The 18,589-nt window shown below is 44.0% G+C and overlaps 1 protein-coding gene across 1 annotated transcript in view; it reads left to right on the forward strand.

The window, feature by feature from the left end:
* Positions 1 to 18,589, forward strand: part of LOC120930544 (adhesion G protein-coupled receptor E2-like) — a 147,355-nt gene that overhangs the window by 36,753 nt on the left and 92,013 nt on the right. Inside the window, exons 5-8 of the mRNA XM_040341723.1 lie at positions 4,248 to 4,376; positions 7,702 to 7,821; positions 10,014 to 10,133; positions 14,922 to 15,041. Coding sequence (XP_040197657.1) covers positions 4,248 to 4,376; positions 7,702 to 7,821; positions 10,014 to 10,133; positions 14,922 to 15,041 — 489 coding nt within the window. The remainder of the gene's footprint in view (positions 1 to 4,247; positions 4,377 to 7,701; positions 7,822 to 10,013; positions 10,134 to 14,921; positions 15,042 to 18,589) is intronic.

An 18,589-nucleotide genomic window follows, 5' to 3' on the forward strand; every position in this document is an offset into this window, starting at 1 on the left:
ACCCATCTGAGTGGGGGGACGGGAAGGAACAGAGGAACTTGGAGCATGCAGCTCCAACTACTGTTCTAGACTGTGACAGACACAGCACAAATTACGGAGCAGATCAGTCCTTTTTTTTTTTTTTTTATCTTTTTCGACATTACATACATATCAGTACAAAAAAAATATTAAAAACACAGATAAAACAGACAAACATAGACGTCTCAATATCACCCCTTCACACAATTTGATTAATATTAGTGTTAAATGTACTGGGAGATCTCCTTACCCTATATAAAATATAACTGACCCTATATCCCTTATGTTCTTAATCCCCCAAAGATAAGCAAAGATAAGACTGAAGGCGGTAGAGATAAGAAGAAGAGGGACCAGACGGAGCCAAGGACAAAGAGAGAAACAGAGGAAGGAAAAATAAATAAGGAGGGGATAGAGAGAGAAACACAGGCAATAGGAGCCCCTCCTCCCCCTGTAAGAAAAAAAAATGAAAAAAACATATCCCAATAGGAATTCATAATACAAAAGTGCATAGTATATTTAAAAAAAAAAATTGAATAGATTCATATATATTTATATAAAAGAAAAATTTTTAATAGAAAGTGATATATAATTTATATTACTTTAAGAAGGCTTCCCCTCTGATGCCCCGTACACACGATCACTTTTTGTGATGAAATAAAATTACATTTTTAAAAATGTCATTTAAAATGATCGTGTGTGGGAAAAATGTCATGTTATGTCTTCTGAAAAATGACAAAGAAAAAATTCGAACAAGCTTAAATTTTTTATGTCATTTTTTAAAATGTCATTTTTTGTGTCATAAAAAATTATCGTGTGTGGGCAAAAATGACGTTTTAAACCCGCACATGCCCAGAAGCCTGTTTTGAGACGGGAGGTAAAACTACCATTCATAATGGAGTAAGCACATTCATCACGCTGTAACAGACAAAAAAGGACAAATCGTCTTTTACTAACAAGTAACCAGCTAAAAGCAGCCTCAAGGCGAATAGAACTTCCCCTTTAGAGTGCCGTCACTTTGTTCATCATTTTTCAAAAACGATGGTGTGTGGGCAACATCATTTTTAATGATGAAGTTTGAAAAATGTCATTTTTTTTCATGATAAAAAATAAATAAAAAAATCATCACAAAAAGTGATCGTGTGTATGGGGCCTATATATGTGAGAAAAAAAATATATAATTAATATTTATATATATAAATATATATAAATATATATAAAAATAATAATAATAATAATATTTTGAAAAAAACAATTGAGAATATTATAATTAATATTTATATTACTTTAAGAAGGCTCCCAACTCCAAGCCTATATATATATATATATATATATATATATATATATATATATATATATATATATATATAGGGAAAAAGGGGGGGGGGGGAAAGAGAATGCAAAACACCCCTGTCCCTCCTACCCCGATCCTATGGGTTCCATAATACCAATGTGCAGTTCTATTTCCTAGTGATATTTAAAGCGGTTGTAAACCTTAAATTTGCACTTTTACCTACAGGTAAGCATATAACAAGGCTTACCTGTAGGTAAAAAGAATATCTCCTAAACCTGTACGGTTTAGGAGATATTCCCCTCGCAATGCGGGCGGCGCATGCGCAGGGGGGATCCACGGCGGAAGATCCGGCAGCCGCCGGACCCTGACGATTTTAAATCTCCCGCGCGCATGCGCGGGAGTGACGTCATCGCCGCTCCAGCCAATCACAGCGCTGGAGCGGCGCCGCTCCAGCCAATCACAGCGCTGGAGCGGCGATACCCGGAAGACACGCCGGAGCAAGATGACATCTCGCTCGGCGTGAACCAGGTAAGTGTTGTTCACCTCGTTTTGAGGTAAGTATTTCATAATCAGCTATTATGCGGTGCATACTAGCCAATTATGCATTTTGCCTTGCAGGTAAAAAAAAATAAAAAATTATATATGCGGTTTACAACCGCTTTAATATACCGTATGTATATGTGTAATTAAAAAAAAAAAAAAAGAGAAATTCTTCTTCTTCTCTCCCTCTCTTTCTCCACATCCATAATACCTTAGGAAAGCTCCCCACTCCAAGCCCATATGCATATGAAGGAGAGGAAGAAAAAAAAGGGGGGGGATTGGGAGAAAGGGAAGCACAAGACAACCCTGTCCTCCTTCCCCAGTCCCTATGGGGTTACATAGTGCCAGTGTGCAATTCTATTAGCTAGTGATTAATTAATATATATTTATGTGATAAGAAAAAAAAGGAGGGGAGGAGGGGGGGGCAAGGAGGAAATGACAAAGGGGGCAGAGAAGTCCTACTCCCCCCTCCCTCAACCCCCCACCTCATCCATATAGACTTCTAGTTCCTTAAATTCTCTCCATCCACTCCAGATCTTATCATGTCTTGTCCTACATTCATTATGGATTGACATAAACTCCTCCATCACTAATTCTGTCTATCTCTCTTAACCATTCTCCCATTGGTGGAGCTTTTTTTTCCTTCCAGTTCCTTGGGATTAATGCTTTAGCTCCATTCAAAAGGTGTGGTACCAGAGACCCTTTATATTTTTTCCTTGTCATCCCCGTGTTATGGAACAGGCAATGCCAGGGATCTTGTTTAACCTCCGATCCACTTATCTTCTTTATCATACCTAATATCTCCCCCCAGAATGCCTATATCAGGGGACAGTACAACCATATGTGGGCATGTGTCCCCTCCATCCCACACTCTCTCCATCATAGGGGTGATGTTTCATTATTTATTCTGTGAAGTTTCGTTGGGACATAATACCATTTAGTATGGAGCTTATAGTTCATCTCTTTTACTTTTGCGTCTATTGATGTAGAGTGGACAAGGTCTAAAATTTGTTTCTTCTTATCCTCGGGTATAGTTTGATTTAATTCTATTTCCCAGCATTCTAATATTGTCGATGCCTCAGTCCCGCTTATTGGTGTTGATACCCTATATATATTGTGACAGGGAGTCAGGTAAATCTGTGGGTGTTGTCACAGACGGAACATACATTTCTGCCTTCTTTAGACAATACACCAATCATTATTGGGCGTCGGCTGCAGAAATAGCCAGGAAGGCTAAGGGCCGTTGGAAGACTCCAGCTGTTCAGAGTGAGGCAATTAAAGGCCTATATAAGAAGTCCAAAGGATTACCACTAATTGGCTGCAACATCCTGAGTCTATGTGAGTAGGAGAGCAGTGCCAGAAAGCCTTGTGTGAAGGTGAGAAGAGGATTGATTTTTCTGTGTGAAACTAAATCAAAAGACTATTGTTTTGTGCTGTATGACCAGCACTGTCTACCCAGCAGTAGGCTGTGTTAGACTTCATAGATAGGTTCCTGTGTGGAAGATAGACGCCCAGAGTGGCTAGGAGTTATTTTATGTTTGATTTTGTTTATGCTGTTTGGATGCTTGAAATTGTTTTCCAGCAAGATGGAAAAATAAATCAGAAACGTTGTTTTCAACTGTCTTCGACTGCCAGTCTGTATAAATTCAGTGTGTGGTGAACCCAACCAAGGGGTCACACACCCCGCTACCGAGCCAACCCCTCACAATATTCAATATTCCCTGTCTTCCCATTCCTCCCTACACTATGAGTTTCTCCCATGGATTTAGTTCATTCATAGCTCGCAGGGGTTTTGGTATTGTTGAACCTGTCTATACCTCCAATTATCCCCTGGGATTAATCCATATTTTTCTCGTAATTCTAAAATAGAACACAGGGTATTACCTTTCATTAAATCTTTTAATTTTAATGTATCCAAGGTTGTTCTCTTCAGGTACACTACCTTATCCCTTTCCTGGCGGGAGGTAGTCTGTACCAGTAAGGGGCATCAACGGACTGTTATAGGACCATTTTTTTATTTTACATGTTGGGGTCTTTGCATTCTTCACTGTGTGTAGACATAATGGGGGGGAGGATTAACAAGGAGTGATGTAACTCTTCTAAACTTAGAATGGGAAGCAGAAGCTGCTCCTAACAAAAAAAGCACAAGCCCTTTTGTTGATTAGGACTGATCTGCTATGTAAAATGTAAAATAGCTAAGTTTAGAAGAGTTACATCACTCCTTGTTAGTCCCCCCCCCCCCCCCATTATGTCTACAGACAGTGAAGAATGCAAAGACCCCAACATCTGTGACCATGCACAATGGTTGTGGGTTACTGCTGACCCCATAGTTGTCCCATAGTGAGCTGTGATTGTATTTACCCCCTCTCACCTGTCTAACATTTCACTAAATCTACAGACATTGATGAATGTAAAGAAGACCCCAACATCTGTGGGCCAAATAGTATCTGTAAGAACATAGGAGGATCATTTCAGTGTGTCTGCATGAGTGGGTACAGGAGCATCTCCAATCAGTGTACAGGTAAGTGTTAATTTTGTTTATCAGACACTGAAACTCCATATTATTCTATTTTATTGAGTGTCCATGGCCTACAAACACCTCTATTTCCTTAGAAGTTTTAAAGAAAAGCTGTTCTTAAAGAAATATGCAGGCTTTCATTGACCTGTTCAAAATCAGGCATTACTGGGATTCAGAGTCAGAACGAGTGACAGTCCTATTTGGACTACAGCCGCACCACTTAGCACCCTGGATATCCTCTCAGAGGTGGCCTGCGTGCAAGGAGTTACAAGGGTGCAGCCTACAGTACCTGTATTATGCAAAGGAGAGCACAGAAGACCGTGTGTTGCTCACTTACATTCTGAGTTTATTGTGAGCAGTGATAATCTGGGGCGTGTTCAGACTAAGATCTGAAACCTACTTGTGCAAGCCCACCTAGAAGCTGTTACATGTACGGGCCAATCATCTGCAGCCGGGGAATTCCTACCCCACAGATGCAGCTGTAGGGCAGGAAATGCCCAGGCTGCATACGACTTGCCAGCATAGGTGTGTGCGGCCTATTGCATTAGGGTGTGCACCCAAACGTATTAAAATATGGACGGTGTTAGTGGGGCAGAGGTGGGTGTCATTAGGGCAGTGGACGGTACCAGTCGTTTTTTACTTTTATACATTTTTATTTTTTTATTGTTTCTTACAACTGTTTTTAGGAGTCCTGTTGGGGGGCTTTGGTGAAATATCAGCAGGGGGAATCTGCTCCGCACGGGGTGATTAGGGTAAGGTGACCAGATTTTTAAAATGAAATCCGGGGACATATTTATTTATTTTTTACTAGTAATGGCAGCAATCAGCGACTCTCTGCCCGTCGCCGCCCGCCTCACAGCCTGTCAAATCTCACTCTCCGGGCCCTGGCTACTACTGGATGGGGTGCGGAGGAAGATCCCTCCACCAGGGAAGGCAAGGAGCTAGGCAGGCAGGTGACTGGCTGGGACTTGAGCCAAGGCAGAAGAACAGAAGTGGAGTGGAATGGGCATGCACCTGAAACTAAAGAAATATTCCCTCTGCTCCGACCAGCACATGATCATCAGAAAGAGGCACAGATAATGGAAAACAATTCACCCCCCAAGCTAGTAGAAGCGGCGAAGTGGAGGTGTGTAATTCAGAATTTTTATTTTTTTCTGCACTGAATGTCTTTTAAATTGCCCCAGCCCCTGTTCAAATCCAACCTGGGGACAAAACCAGGGACAGACTTGGTCCAGGGACAGTGTCCTCAATCCAGGGACTGTCCCCTGAAACCGGGGATGTCTGGTCACCCTAGATTAGGGTGTGCCCAGGCACACCACATGTGCACGCCTATGCTTGCCAGTACAGGTGACAGCTTCCTTGCAGGCTCACACATGTGGGTTTGGATCCTAGTCTGAACATGCCCCAGCTCATCACTAAATGTGAGCTAGATTTTATCGCTTTTCTGTGGGCACGCTCTAAAGCTCCCCCTAGCTGCAGCCTAGCAATAACATTTCTGGGAGGTCTGTTAGCTGCTACATACTTCCCCTTTTTAAATGTCTCCAGATTTAGTAAAAATAAAAACTATTAAAAGCCTGGGCCATGTAAATAACTATTAGCTTGTGTTCCTGACAAGAAATATGAACATGGGGACATATCTAAAGGTGTATATATTGGTCATTCTCTGTCTGGGGGATAAAAATACTGCTCAACCCTATACGCAGAAGCATCCTATGTTTGAAAATAAGGGCTGCCGAGATATTTTTGGGGTTTCTGGGTTCTTCAAATATAGCTGTGTTCAGGGGACTGGCTTCCTTCTCTCACTGAATCTGTCCATTCCAGGACCTGATAGTCTATGCCTGCATAAACCTCTATAAAGTGGTTGGTGATTGCTCATAGAATGGCTCAAATCTCAAAATTCAAGCAGTTAATTATATTTATGTGATAAGAAAAAAAAGGAGGGGGGGAACAAGGAGGAAAGGACGAAGGGGGCAGAGAAGTCCTACTCCCCTCCCTTCCTCAACCCCCCACCTCATCCATATAGACTTCTAGTTCCTTAAATTCTCTCCATCCACTCCAGATCTTATCATGACTTGTCCTACATTCATTATGGATTGACATAAACTCCTCCATCACTCTAATTCTGTCTATCTCTCTTAACCATTCTCCCATTGGTGGAGCTTTTTTTCCTTCCAGTTCCTTGGGATTAATGCTTTAGCTCCATTCAAAAGGTGTGGTACCAGAGACCCTTTATATTTTTTCCTTGTCATCCCCGTGTTATGGAACAGGCAATGCCAGGGATCTTGTTTAACCTCTAATCCACTTATCTTCTTTATCATACCTAATATCTCCCCCCAGAATGCCTGTATCAGGGGACAGTACCACCATATGTGGTCATATGTCCCCTCCATCCCACACTCTCTCCATCATAGGGGTGAGGTTTCATTATTTATTCTGTGGAGTTTTTCGTTGGGACATAATACCATTTAGTAAGGAGCTTATAGTTCATCTCTTTTACTTTTGCGTCTATTGATGTAGAGTGGACAAGGTCTAAAACTCGTTTCTTCTTATCCTCGGATATAGTTTGATTTAATTCTATTTCCCAGCTTTCTAATATTGTCAATGCCTCAGTCACTATTATGGATGTTAATACCCTATATACAGTATATTCAATATCCCCTGTCTTCCCATTCCTCCATGCACTATGAGTTTCTCCCATGGATTTAGTTCATTCATAGCTCGCAGGGGTTTTGGTATTGATGAACCTGTCTATACCTCCAATTATCCCCTGGGATTAATCCATATTTTTCTCGTAATTCTAAAATAAAACACAGGGAATAAAACCTTCATTAAATCCTTTAATTTTAATGTATCCAAGGTTGTTCTCTTCAGGTACACCCCTCCTCCCTATCCTGGCGGGAAGTAGTCTGTACCAATAAGGGGCATCAACGGACTGTTATAGGGCCATTTTTTTATTTTACATGTTGGGGTCTTTGCATTCTTCACTATCTGTAGACATAATGAGGGGGGGGGGGGTTTACAAGGAGTGATGTAACTCTTCTAAACTTAGAAAAGGAAGCAGAAGCGGCTTCTAACAAAAGAAGCACATGCCCTATTGTTGATTAGGACTGATCTGCTATTTAAAATGTAAAATAGCTAAGTTTAGAAGAGTTACATCACTCCTTGTTAGTCCCCCCCCCCCATTATGTCTACAGACAGTGAACAATGCAAAGACCCCAACATCTGTGACCGTGCACAATGGTTGTGGTTCACTGCTGACCCCATAGTTGTCCCATAGTGAGCTGTGATTGTATTTACCCCCTCTTATCTGTCTAACATTTCACTATATCTATAGACATTGATGAATGTAAAGACCCCAACATATGTGGGCCAAATAGTATCTGTAAGAACACAGAAGGATCATTTCAGTGTTACTGCATGAGTGGGTACAGGAGCATCTCCAATCAGTGTACAGGTAAGTGTTAATTTTGCTAATCAGACACTGAAACTCCATAGTATTCTATTTTATTGAGTGTCCGTGGCCTACAAACACCTCTATTTCCTTAGAAGTCGTTTTAAAGAAAAGCTGTTCTTAAAGAAATATGCAGGCTTTCATTGACCTGTTCAAAATCAGGCATTAATGGGATTCAGAGTCAGAACGAGTGACAGTCCTATTTGGACTACAGCTGCACCACTTAGCACCCTGGATATCCTCTCAGAGGTGGCCTGAGTGCACGGAGTTACAAGGATGCAGCCTACAGTACCTGTATTATGCAAAGGAGAGCACAGAAGACCATGGGGCTGATTTACTATTAACAGTGCGCTGCGCCGGTTCATGGCTTAATTAGTGCGCTGGATGGATCCTTAATTAGGCGCGTGAACCGGCGTAGCAGCCGGCGCAATGCAAGTAATATGTAAAGCCGCCGCCAAACTCCCTTTAGAAGTCTATGGGAGAAATCAAAAGTGTTATTATTCAAGGTTAATATGCAAGTTTTGTCCTAAAAAGTGTTTGGGGACCTGAGTCCTGCCCCAGTGGACATGTATCAATGCTTTTTATATTTTTAAAAAGGGAAGTTTTTTCGGGAGCAGTGAATTTAATAATGATAAAAGTGAAACAATAAAAGTGAAATATTCCTTTAAATTTCGTACATAGGGGGGGTGTAAAGTCTGCATGTGAAAAAGCGCATGTTTCCCGTGGTTAGGACTGTCCCTGCACAAAATGACATTCTGAAGGAAAAAAAGTCATTTAAAATTAACTCGCGGCAATAATGAATTGTCGGCTCCCAGCAATTCTGAGAGGGTTCATTCATAAAAAATAAAAAAAATGCGTGGGGGTCCCCCCAAATTCAATTACCAGGCCCTTCAGGTCTGGTATGGATATTAAGGGGAACCCCGCCGTAAAAAAAAATGACGTGGAGTTCCCCCCAAATTTTCATACCAGGCCACATGCCCTTAACATGGGGAGGATGTCCCCATGTTGATGGCGACAAGGGCGTCATCCCCACAACCCTTGCCCAGTGGTTGTGGGGGTCTGTGGGCGGGGGGCTTATCGAAATCTGGAAGACCCCTTTAACAAAGGGACCCCCAGATCCCAGCTTTTTTTTGTGAAATGGTAGAGGTACAATGTACCCCATTACCATTTTACACAGGGGGGGTGGGATCTGGGGGTCCCCTTTGTTAAAGGAGTCTTCCAGATTCTGATAAGCCCCCTGCCCGCAGACCCCCACAACCACTGGCCAGGGTTGTGGGGATGAGGCCCTTGTCCCCATCAACATGGGGACATCCTCCCCATGTTGAGGGCATGTGGCCTGGTACGGTTCAGGAGAGGGGGGAGCCGCACTCTGCCCCCCCCTATTTTCTGCAGCCGGCCAGGTTAATGTGCTTGGATAAGGGTCTGGTGTGGATTTTTGGGGGGCTCCACGCAATTTTTTTTTTTAAATTTGGGGTTTTGAGTTCCCCTTAAAATCCACACCAGACCTGAAGGGCCTGGTATGGATATTTGGAGGGACCCCCACGTAATTTTTTTTTTGACGGCGGGATTCCCCTTAATATCCATACGAGACCTGAAGGGCCTGGTAATTGAATTTGGGGGGACCCCCACGCTTTTCATTAATTAAAAAATAACAAAGCAGTAAAGTTAGCCCAATTTTTATGGATAATGTGAAAGATGATGTTACACCGAGTAAATAGATACCTAACTTGTCACGCTTTAATATTGCGCAGACTCATGGAATGGGGCCAAACTTCGGGACTTCAAAATCTCCATAGGCGACGCTTGAATTGTTTTTACAGGTTACCAGTAAGGCTACCAGTAAAATTATAGCTCTCGCTATAATGAGGGGGGGGGGATTTACAAGGAGTGATGTAACTCTTCTAAACTTAGAAAAGGAAGCAGAAGCGGCTTCTAACAAAAGAAGCACATGCCCTTTTGTTGATTAGGACTGATCTGCTATTTAAAATGTAAAATAGCTAAGTTTAGAAGAGTTACATCACTCCTTGTTAGTCCCCCCCCCCATTATGTCTACAGACAGTGAACAATGCAAAGACCCCAACATCTGTGACCGTGCACAATGGTTGTGGTTCACTGCTGACCCCATAGTTGTCCCATAGTGAGCTGTGATTGTATTTACCCCCTCTTATCTGTCTAACATTTCACTATATCTACAGACATTGATGAATGTAAAGACCCCAACATATGTGGGCCAAATAGTATCTGTAAGAACACAGAAGGATCATTTCAGTGTTACTGCATGAGTGGGTACAGGAGCATCTCCAATCAGTGTACAGGTAAGTGTTAATTTTGCTAATCAGACACTGAAACTCCATAGTATTCTATTTTATTGAGTGTCCGTGGCCTACAAACACCTCTATTTCCTTAGAAGTCGTTTTAAAGAAAAGCTGTTCTTAAAGAAATATGCAGGCTTTCATTGACCGGTTCAAAATCAGGCATTAATGGGATTCAGAGTCAGAACGAGTGACAGTCCTATTTGGACTACAGCTGCACCACTTAGCACCCTGGATATCCTCTCAGAGGTGGCCTGAGTGCACGGAGTTACAAGGATGCAGCCTACAGTACCTGTATTATGCAAAGGAGAGCACAGAAGACCATGGGGCTGATTTACTATTAACAGTGCGCTGCGCCGGTTCATGGCTTAATTAGTGCGCTGGATGGATCCTTAATTAGGCGCATGAACCGGCGTAGCAGCCGGCGCAATGCAAGTAATATGTAAAGCCGCCGCCAAACTCCCTTTAGAAGTCTATGGGAGAAATCAAAAGTGTTATTATTCAAGGTTAATATGCAAGTTTTGTCCTAAAAAGTGTTTGGGGACCTGAGTCCTGCCCCAGGGGACATGTATCAATGCTTTTTATATTTTTAAAAAGGGAAGTTTTTTCGGGAGCAGTGAATTTAATAATGATTAAAGTGAAACAATAAAAGTGAAATATTCCTTTAAATTTCGTACATAGGGGGGGTGTAAAGTCTGCATGTGAAAAAGCGCATGTTTCCCGTGGTTAGGACTGTCCCTGCACAAAATGACATTCTGAAGGAAAAAAAGTCATTTAAAATTAACTCGCGGCAATAATGAATTGTCGGCTCCCAGCAATTCTGAGAGGGTTCATTCATAAAAAATAAAAAAAATGCGTGGGGGTCCCCCCAAATTCAATTACCAGGCCCTTCAGGTCTGGTATGGATATTAAGGGGAACCCCGCCGTAAAAAAAAAATGACTGGGAGTTCCCCCCAAATTTTCATACCAGGCCACATGCCCTCAACATGGGGAGGATGTCCCCATGTTGATGGCGACAAGGGCGTCATCCCCACAACCCTTGCCCAGTGGTTGTGGGGGTCTGTGGGCGGGGGGCTTATCGAAATCTGGAAGACCCCTTTAACAAAGGGGACCCCCAGACCTTTTTTTGTGAAATGGTAGAGGTACAATGTACCCCATTACCATTTTACACAGGGGGGGTGGGATCTGGGGGTCCCCTTTGTTAAAGGGGTCTTCCAGATTCTGATAAGCCCCCTGCCCGCCGACCCCCACAACCACTGGCCAGGGTTGTGGGGATGAGGCCCTTGTCCCCATCAACATGGGGACATCCTCCCCATGTTGAGGGCATGTGGCCTGGTACGGTTCAGGAGAGGGGGGAGCCGCACTCTGTCCCCCCCTATTTTCTGCGGCCGGCCAGGTTAATGTGCTCGGATAAGGGTCTGGTGTGGATTTTTGGGGGGCTCCACGCAATTTTTTTTTTTAAATTTGGGGTTTTGAGTTCCCCTTAAAATCCACACCAGACCTGAAGGGCCTGGTATGGATATTTGGAGGGACCCCCACGTAATTTTTTTTTTTGGCGGCGGGATTCCCCTTAATATGCATACCAGACCTGAAGGGCCTGGTAATTGAATTTGGGGGGACCCCCACGCTTTTCATTAATTAAAAAATAACAAAGCAGTAAAGTTAGCCCAATTTTTATGGATAATGTGAAAGATGATGTTACACCGAGTAAATAGATACCTAACTTGTCACGCTTTAATATTGCGCAGACTCATGGAATGGGGCCAAACTTCGGGACTTCAAAATCTCCATAGGCGACGCTTGAATTGTTTTTACAGGTTACCAGTAAGGTTACCAGTAAAATTATAGCTCTCGCTCTAACGCACGCGTCAATACCTCACATGTGTGGTGTGAACGGTGTTTACATATGTGGGTGGGACTTACATGCGTGTTCGCTTCTGAGTGCGAGCTACTAGGGACAGGGGCGTTTTAATTTCTTTTGTTTTTTTTTACGTAATATTTTTCATTTTGTACTTTTTTGTCCCTTTTTTTTTTTGGATCACTTTTATTCCTATTACAAGGAATGTAAACATCCCTTGTAATAGGACTAGTCTGTGACAGGTCCTCTTTATGGAGAGAGGCGGGGTCAATAAGACCCCACATCTGTCCTCCAGGCTGGAAAGCATGAGATGGGAAAAAAAAACACTGATCTCATCCTTTCAGCCACGATCATGTTCGTTCAGCACAGTGGTGTAGTGGATAGTACTTTCACCTAGCAGCAAAAAGGGTCGCTGGTTCGTATCCCGCCCGTGACACCATTTGCCTGGAGTTTGCATGTTCTCCCTGTGCCTGCGTGGGTTTCCTCCCACAATCGAAAAACATGCTGTAAATCAGATCCTGTCTAAATAAGCCCTAATATGCAGTAGTATATTTAGGTTTTGTGCTGCCCTAGGCCTGACTAAACTTCTGCACCTCCTAATCGAAAAATGACCCACCCTTCCTGTTAAGGCCACACCCTGTTTTTTAGTACACGCCCAGAAATTTTCAGGAGGGGGGGACACACACACACTAGTTCTGGGGGGGAGGGGGAGCACTGTATTCCCTTAATTTGCATAGTTTTTCTCTCACTTCCTGTTTGGCTATGGGGCAGGAAGTGAAGGCAAATCTCCCCAATTGGACAGGGATGCTACAAAATAAACTGACAGGGGCTATAACCCTCCCTCCCTCTATCCAAAATAAAAGAAAAAGTGTTGATTATAGTTATACTTTAAGCACAAATTTGTGATCATTTTATTGAGAGGACTAAAAAAATATAACCATGCCAATAGGCCAGGATACAGTGTTGCTAATATGTATGAATGTGTGTTAGGGACCCACAAACACCACCCAATGTTAAATAAACAATTTTCTTAATTTGCAAATAAGTATCATCTGCTCATTTTTTGGGGATGTCTGCACCCCTGATAGGGTGAAGACACCTCACAAATGTTGTCACGTTCTACTTCAAATTCATTCACTTCCTGTCACATAGCCAAACAGGAAGTGAGGGTAAACCCTTACTAATATCTTTTCTTGGGGACACACAGATCAATCCAGTTTCCCATTATGTAAATTGCACTCTAGCATTTTGCTGTGTACACCCAAAATTATTAGGGATCCTAGACTTTGGGGTCCATTTACTAAAGACAAATCCACTTTGCACTACAAGTGGACAAGCAAGGAAGAAAAGAACAAACAAAACAGGATTGGATGTTAAAACCATCAGGGCTTCCCCTCTGATTTTCAGCGACTACGCTTCTACTGCAGAGTGGCTTTGCCTTAACTAAACCCCAAACTAACTAATTATTTGGGGTGTACACAGCAGTGCAATTTGCTTAATGGGGACACTAGTTAGATTGACCTGTGTGTCCCCAAGAAAAGACATTGTTAGGGTTTTAACCTTACTTCCTGTTCAGCACTTCAAGCCTGTCCGCCAATACACCCCCCACCCACCAACAGGCCATGTTTGCAGGTTTTCCTTCATCTTGCACATGTGCTTTGAAAGACAGTCTGGACAGCAATTCTTGATAAGATAAATCCACAAAACATGTCCTGTCGGGGCTACTTGACTGAGACTGAGAACCACTGTGCTAAAAAGGAAACAATACTTGCCGCGCTGTATTTTTCCCCTTTCCTGGTGACTAAACATGGCAGCAAACATTTCATGCATACACACCACGAAAGAAGCTTCCAGACAAATCACAACTGATGGGCCAAACCAATCAGCCCTAATTCAGCTGCAGCAGTCAAAATCTGTAGCATGAAAAAGTAACAAAAAACAAACTTCTAAATTTGAAAGTAATGTTATTGGTCAACAAAACAAGGAAAGCAAAAATAAATAAACAAAAATAAATAAATATAAAAAATAAAAATAAACAGGTTCATTTGAGACAGTAAACAGCATATGGTTTATGCTTTGGAAATAACACAATAGAGCCACAGACACAGGATTGAAGCAGTCACAACATCTTGAGAAATATTCAGCAAAATAATGCAGTACAAAGACATCAAAGTGAGTGAACAGCGTACAAAAAAAAAAACATACATTGACAAAAAAAAAACCTTGATCAAAAACATATCTTTTGGCAAATACATTCTTGCCAGCCCCCCACCCCACACAACCTGCCCTCTTTCAGGGCAGCTGACAAATGCTCTACATGCTTTATATAACATAGGCTTGTGTTAATGATGCAATTGAAAACACATGGACAAAGTTCAGTCTCTACATTGGGTGCGCTTGTAAGTGGGTCCACCTGTTAAGGATGTCCTTAAATTACTAATACAAAAAACCTGCTCTATGAGACTCAAAAAGCAACATCAAAAATTCTAAGTCCCTGGGCATGCTCAGTTCACCAGAAATGCAGAGGCAGAAACAAACAAAGCTGCAATCGCGGCTGAAAGCATGAGAACTGTGTTTATTTTTTTCTTGATCGCATGCTTTCCAGCCTGAAGGACAGATGTAAGGACTTATTGAATTATTACGTAAAAAATAAAAATAATAATTAAAACGCCCCTGTCCCTAGTAGCTCGCACTCAGAAGCGAAAACACGCATGTAAGTCCCGCCCACATATGTAAACGCCGTTCAAACCACACATGTGAGGTATTGACACGTGCGTTAGAGCGAGAGCAATACTTTTAGCACTAGACCTCCTCTGTAACTCTAAACTGGTAACCTGTAAAAAAAACAAGCGTCACCTATGGAGATTGTCCCATAGTGAGCTGTGATTGTATTTACCCCCTCTCATCTGTCTAACATTTCACTATATCTACAGACATTGATGAATGTAAAGACCCCAACATCTGTGGGCCATATAGTATCTGTAAAAACACAGAAGGATCATTTCAGTGTTACTGCATGAGTGGGTACAGGAGCATCTCCAATCAGTGTACAGGTAAGTGTTAATTTTGCTAATCAGACACTGAAACTCCTTAGTATTCTATTTTATTGAGTGTCCGTGGCCTACAAACACCGCTATTTCCTTAGAAGTCGTTTTAAAGAAAAGCTGTTCTTAAAGAAATATGCAGGCTTTCATTGACCTGTTCAATGACCTATGAAGAAAAGAACCTATGAAGAAAAGAAATATGCAGGCTTTCATTGACCTGTTCAAAGGAGATTTTAAAGTCCTGAAGTTTGGCGCCATTCCATGAGTGTGTGCAATATTAAAGCGTGACAAGTTAGGTATCTATTTACTCGGTGTAACATCATCTTTCACATTATCACAATAAATTAGGCTAACTTTACTCTTTTGTTATTTTTTAACCACTTGCTGGTCAATGACCGGGACACTTTTTGCGATTCGGCACTGCGTCGTTTTAACTGACAATTGCGCGGTCGTGCGATGTGGCTCCCAAACAAAATTGGGGTCCTTTTTTCCCCCACAAATAGAGCTTTTTTTTGGTGGTATTTGATCACCTTTTTATTTTTTGCGCTATAAACAAAAATAGAGCGACAATTTAAACAAAAAACAAAAATATTTTAAACTTTTTGCTATAATAAATATCCCCAAAAATATATATCATTTTTTTTCCCTCAGTTTAGGCCGATACGTATTCTTCTAAATATTTTTGGTTCAAAAACAATCGCAAAATGCGCAAAAGTTATAGCGTCTACAAAATAGGGGTTAGTTTTATGGCATTTTTATTGATATTTTTTTTAACTAGTAATGGCGGTGATCAGCGATTTTTATCGGTACTGCGGCATTATGGCGGACACATCGAACACATTTTTGGGACCATTGGCATTTTTATAGCGAGGAGTGCTATAAAAATGCATTGTTTACTATAAAAATGCCACTGGCAAGGAAGGGGTTAACACTAGGGGCGAGGAAGGGGTTAATTATGTTCCCTGTGTGTGTTATAACTGAAGGGGGGTTGGGACTGACTAGGGGAAATGACAAATCGCTATGACGATCAAGAATTTGTCCCCCTGACAGGACCCGGAGCTGTTTATTTACACACACAACTCCCGGTTCTCGCTCTGGGACCAGGGGTGATCGGGGATGCTGAAGGGGAACTCCACACCAAATAAAAAATAAAAAAACGGCGTGGGTTCCCCTGCAGTGGCACATCAGACCCTTCGGTTTGGTCTGGATCGTAAGGGGGAAACCTACGCTGAAAAAAACAGCGTGGGGTTCCCCCAAAATCCATACCAAACCCTAATCCAAGCATGCAGTCTGGCCAGACAGGAATGGGGGTGGGGACGAGCGAGCGCCCCCCCCCTCCTCCTGAGCCGTACCAGACCGTGTGCCCTCAACATGGGAGAGTGTGTGCTTTGGGGCAGGGGGGGCACTGCGCCCCCCACCCCAAAGCACTCTTGTCCCCATGTCGATGGGGACAAGGGCCTCTTCCCGACAACCCTGGCCGTTGGTTGTCGGGGTATGCGGGCGGGAGGCTTATCAGAATCTGGGAGCCCCCTTTGATAAGGTGGCCCCCAGATGCCGGCCCCCCACCCTATGTGAATGAGTATGGGGTAAATCGTACCCCTACCCATTCACCTGGGGGGAAAATGTAAAGTGAAAAGAAAACACACCACACAGATTTTTTAAATAATTTATTAGTCAGCTTGGGGGTCTTCTGCCGGGGCCCCCACCCCCTTTAAGCTCTTTTACATTCGGGGGGGCACCCGGGCTTCGACGTTTTCTGCCGGGGGATGGGCCACCCCCGGGCTTCTCTCCGCTGCCTTCCGGGCTTCGTAGTTTTCTGCCGACGGGGGCGCCACCCCTCCGGGCTTCTCCGCTGCCTTCCCGCCGGGGCCCCGGGCTTCGCCGTTTTCAGCCGGGGGTGGGCTTCTCTCCACTTCCTTCTCTGTTCCCTCTTATGCCTAGCTCCTCCGCGGGGGCCAGGGCTTCTCCGCTGTCTTCTTCCTTCTTCTGTTCCATTCGATGTTGACACGACAAGCTCTCCCGCTGCAATGCCGTCTGAGCGGTGTGCATCGAGTTATATAGGCATAGGGCGTGGTCACCGGGTGATGCCACCCTGCGAACCCAACCTTTGTGACATCACATTCCCATCATGCTCCGGGAATGTGATGTCACAAAGGTTGGGGTCGCAGGGTAGCATCACCCATTGACCACGCCCTATGCCTATATAAGCCGATGCACACCGCTTAGACGCCATTACAGCGGGAGAGCTCGTTGTGTCAACATCGCTGGAAGAGAAGAAGGAAGAAGACAGCGGAGAGAAGCCCTAGCCCCTGCTGAGGAGAGGAACAGAGAACACAGCGGAGAGAAGCCCACCCCCCAGCAGAAAACGGCAAAGCCCGGGGCCCCGGCGGAACACAGCGGAGAAGCCCGGAGGAGTGGCACACCCCCCGGCAGAAAACGGCAAAGCCCGGATGCCCCCCCCGAATCAAAAAGAGCTTAAAGGGAGTGGGGGCCCCGGCGGAAGGCAGCGGAGAAGCCCGGAGAGGGGTGGCCCACCCCCGGCAGAAAACGGCAAAGCCCGGGGCCCCAGCGGAAGAGAGAAGACCGGGCCTACACCCTCCCTTGTAAAAGAGCTTAAAGAAGAAAGGGGGTGCCCCGGCAGAAGATCCCCCAGCTGTCTAATAAATTACTACAAAAATCTGTGTGGTATTTTTTTTTCTTTACATTTTTCCCCCAGGTGAATGGGTAGGGGTAAGATGTACCCCATACTCATTCACATAGGGTGGGGGCTGGCATCTTGGGGCCTCCTTATTGAAGGGGGGCTCCCAGATTCCGATAAGCCTCCCGCCTGCAGACCCCGACAACTAACGGCCAGGGTTGTTGGGAAGAGACCCTTGTCCCTATCGACATGGGGACAAGAGTGCTTTGGGGTGGGGGGGCAGTGCCCCTCCTTCCCCAAAGCACACACTCCCCCATGTTGAGGGCACGCGGTCTGGTATGGCTCAGGAGGGGGGCCGCTCGCTCGTTCCCACCCACATTCCTGTCCAGCCAGACTGCGTGCTTGGATAAGGGTTTGGTGTGGATCTTGGGGGGACCCCACGCTGTTTTTTTCAGCGTAGGTTTCCCCCTTATGATCCAGACCAAGCCTAAGGGCCTAATGTCCCCCCAGAGGGGAACCCACGCCCTTTGTTTGTTTAAAATTTGGCACGGAGTTCCCCTTCATGGTCAGCGCAAGCTGAAAACAGTTCGGTCTTTCACGTGCGCCGTCTCAAGCCGCGCAAATACAGCTACGCCGCTTGGGATTTACCAAGATATTCCCGGCGTAGTGAGACGACGTACGTGAAATGGCGAAATTGCCGAGCACGCATGCGCAGTATGCAAATAAACCTCTTGAAGGTTTAGGCGCACTTGCAGACATGCTGCGATCGGTTCACAAAAATCACTTTCACTTTCAATTCGGCCCGTAAAACATAAACAAACACATGTCACTACACTTCCCCGCATCACCCCACACCCCCCCTAAAAAAACTCCCGCCCAAACTTCTTCTATTTACATTTTTAAATGCCATGCGCCAGGT

Source organism: Rana temporaria, chromosome 3 (assembly GCF_905171775.1).
Source record: "Rana temporaria chromosome 3, aRanTem1.1, whole genome shotgun sequence".
NCBI classification, from domain to species: domain Eukaryota; kingdom Metazoa; phylum Chordata; class Amphibia; order Anura; family Ranidae; genus Rana; species Rana temporaria.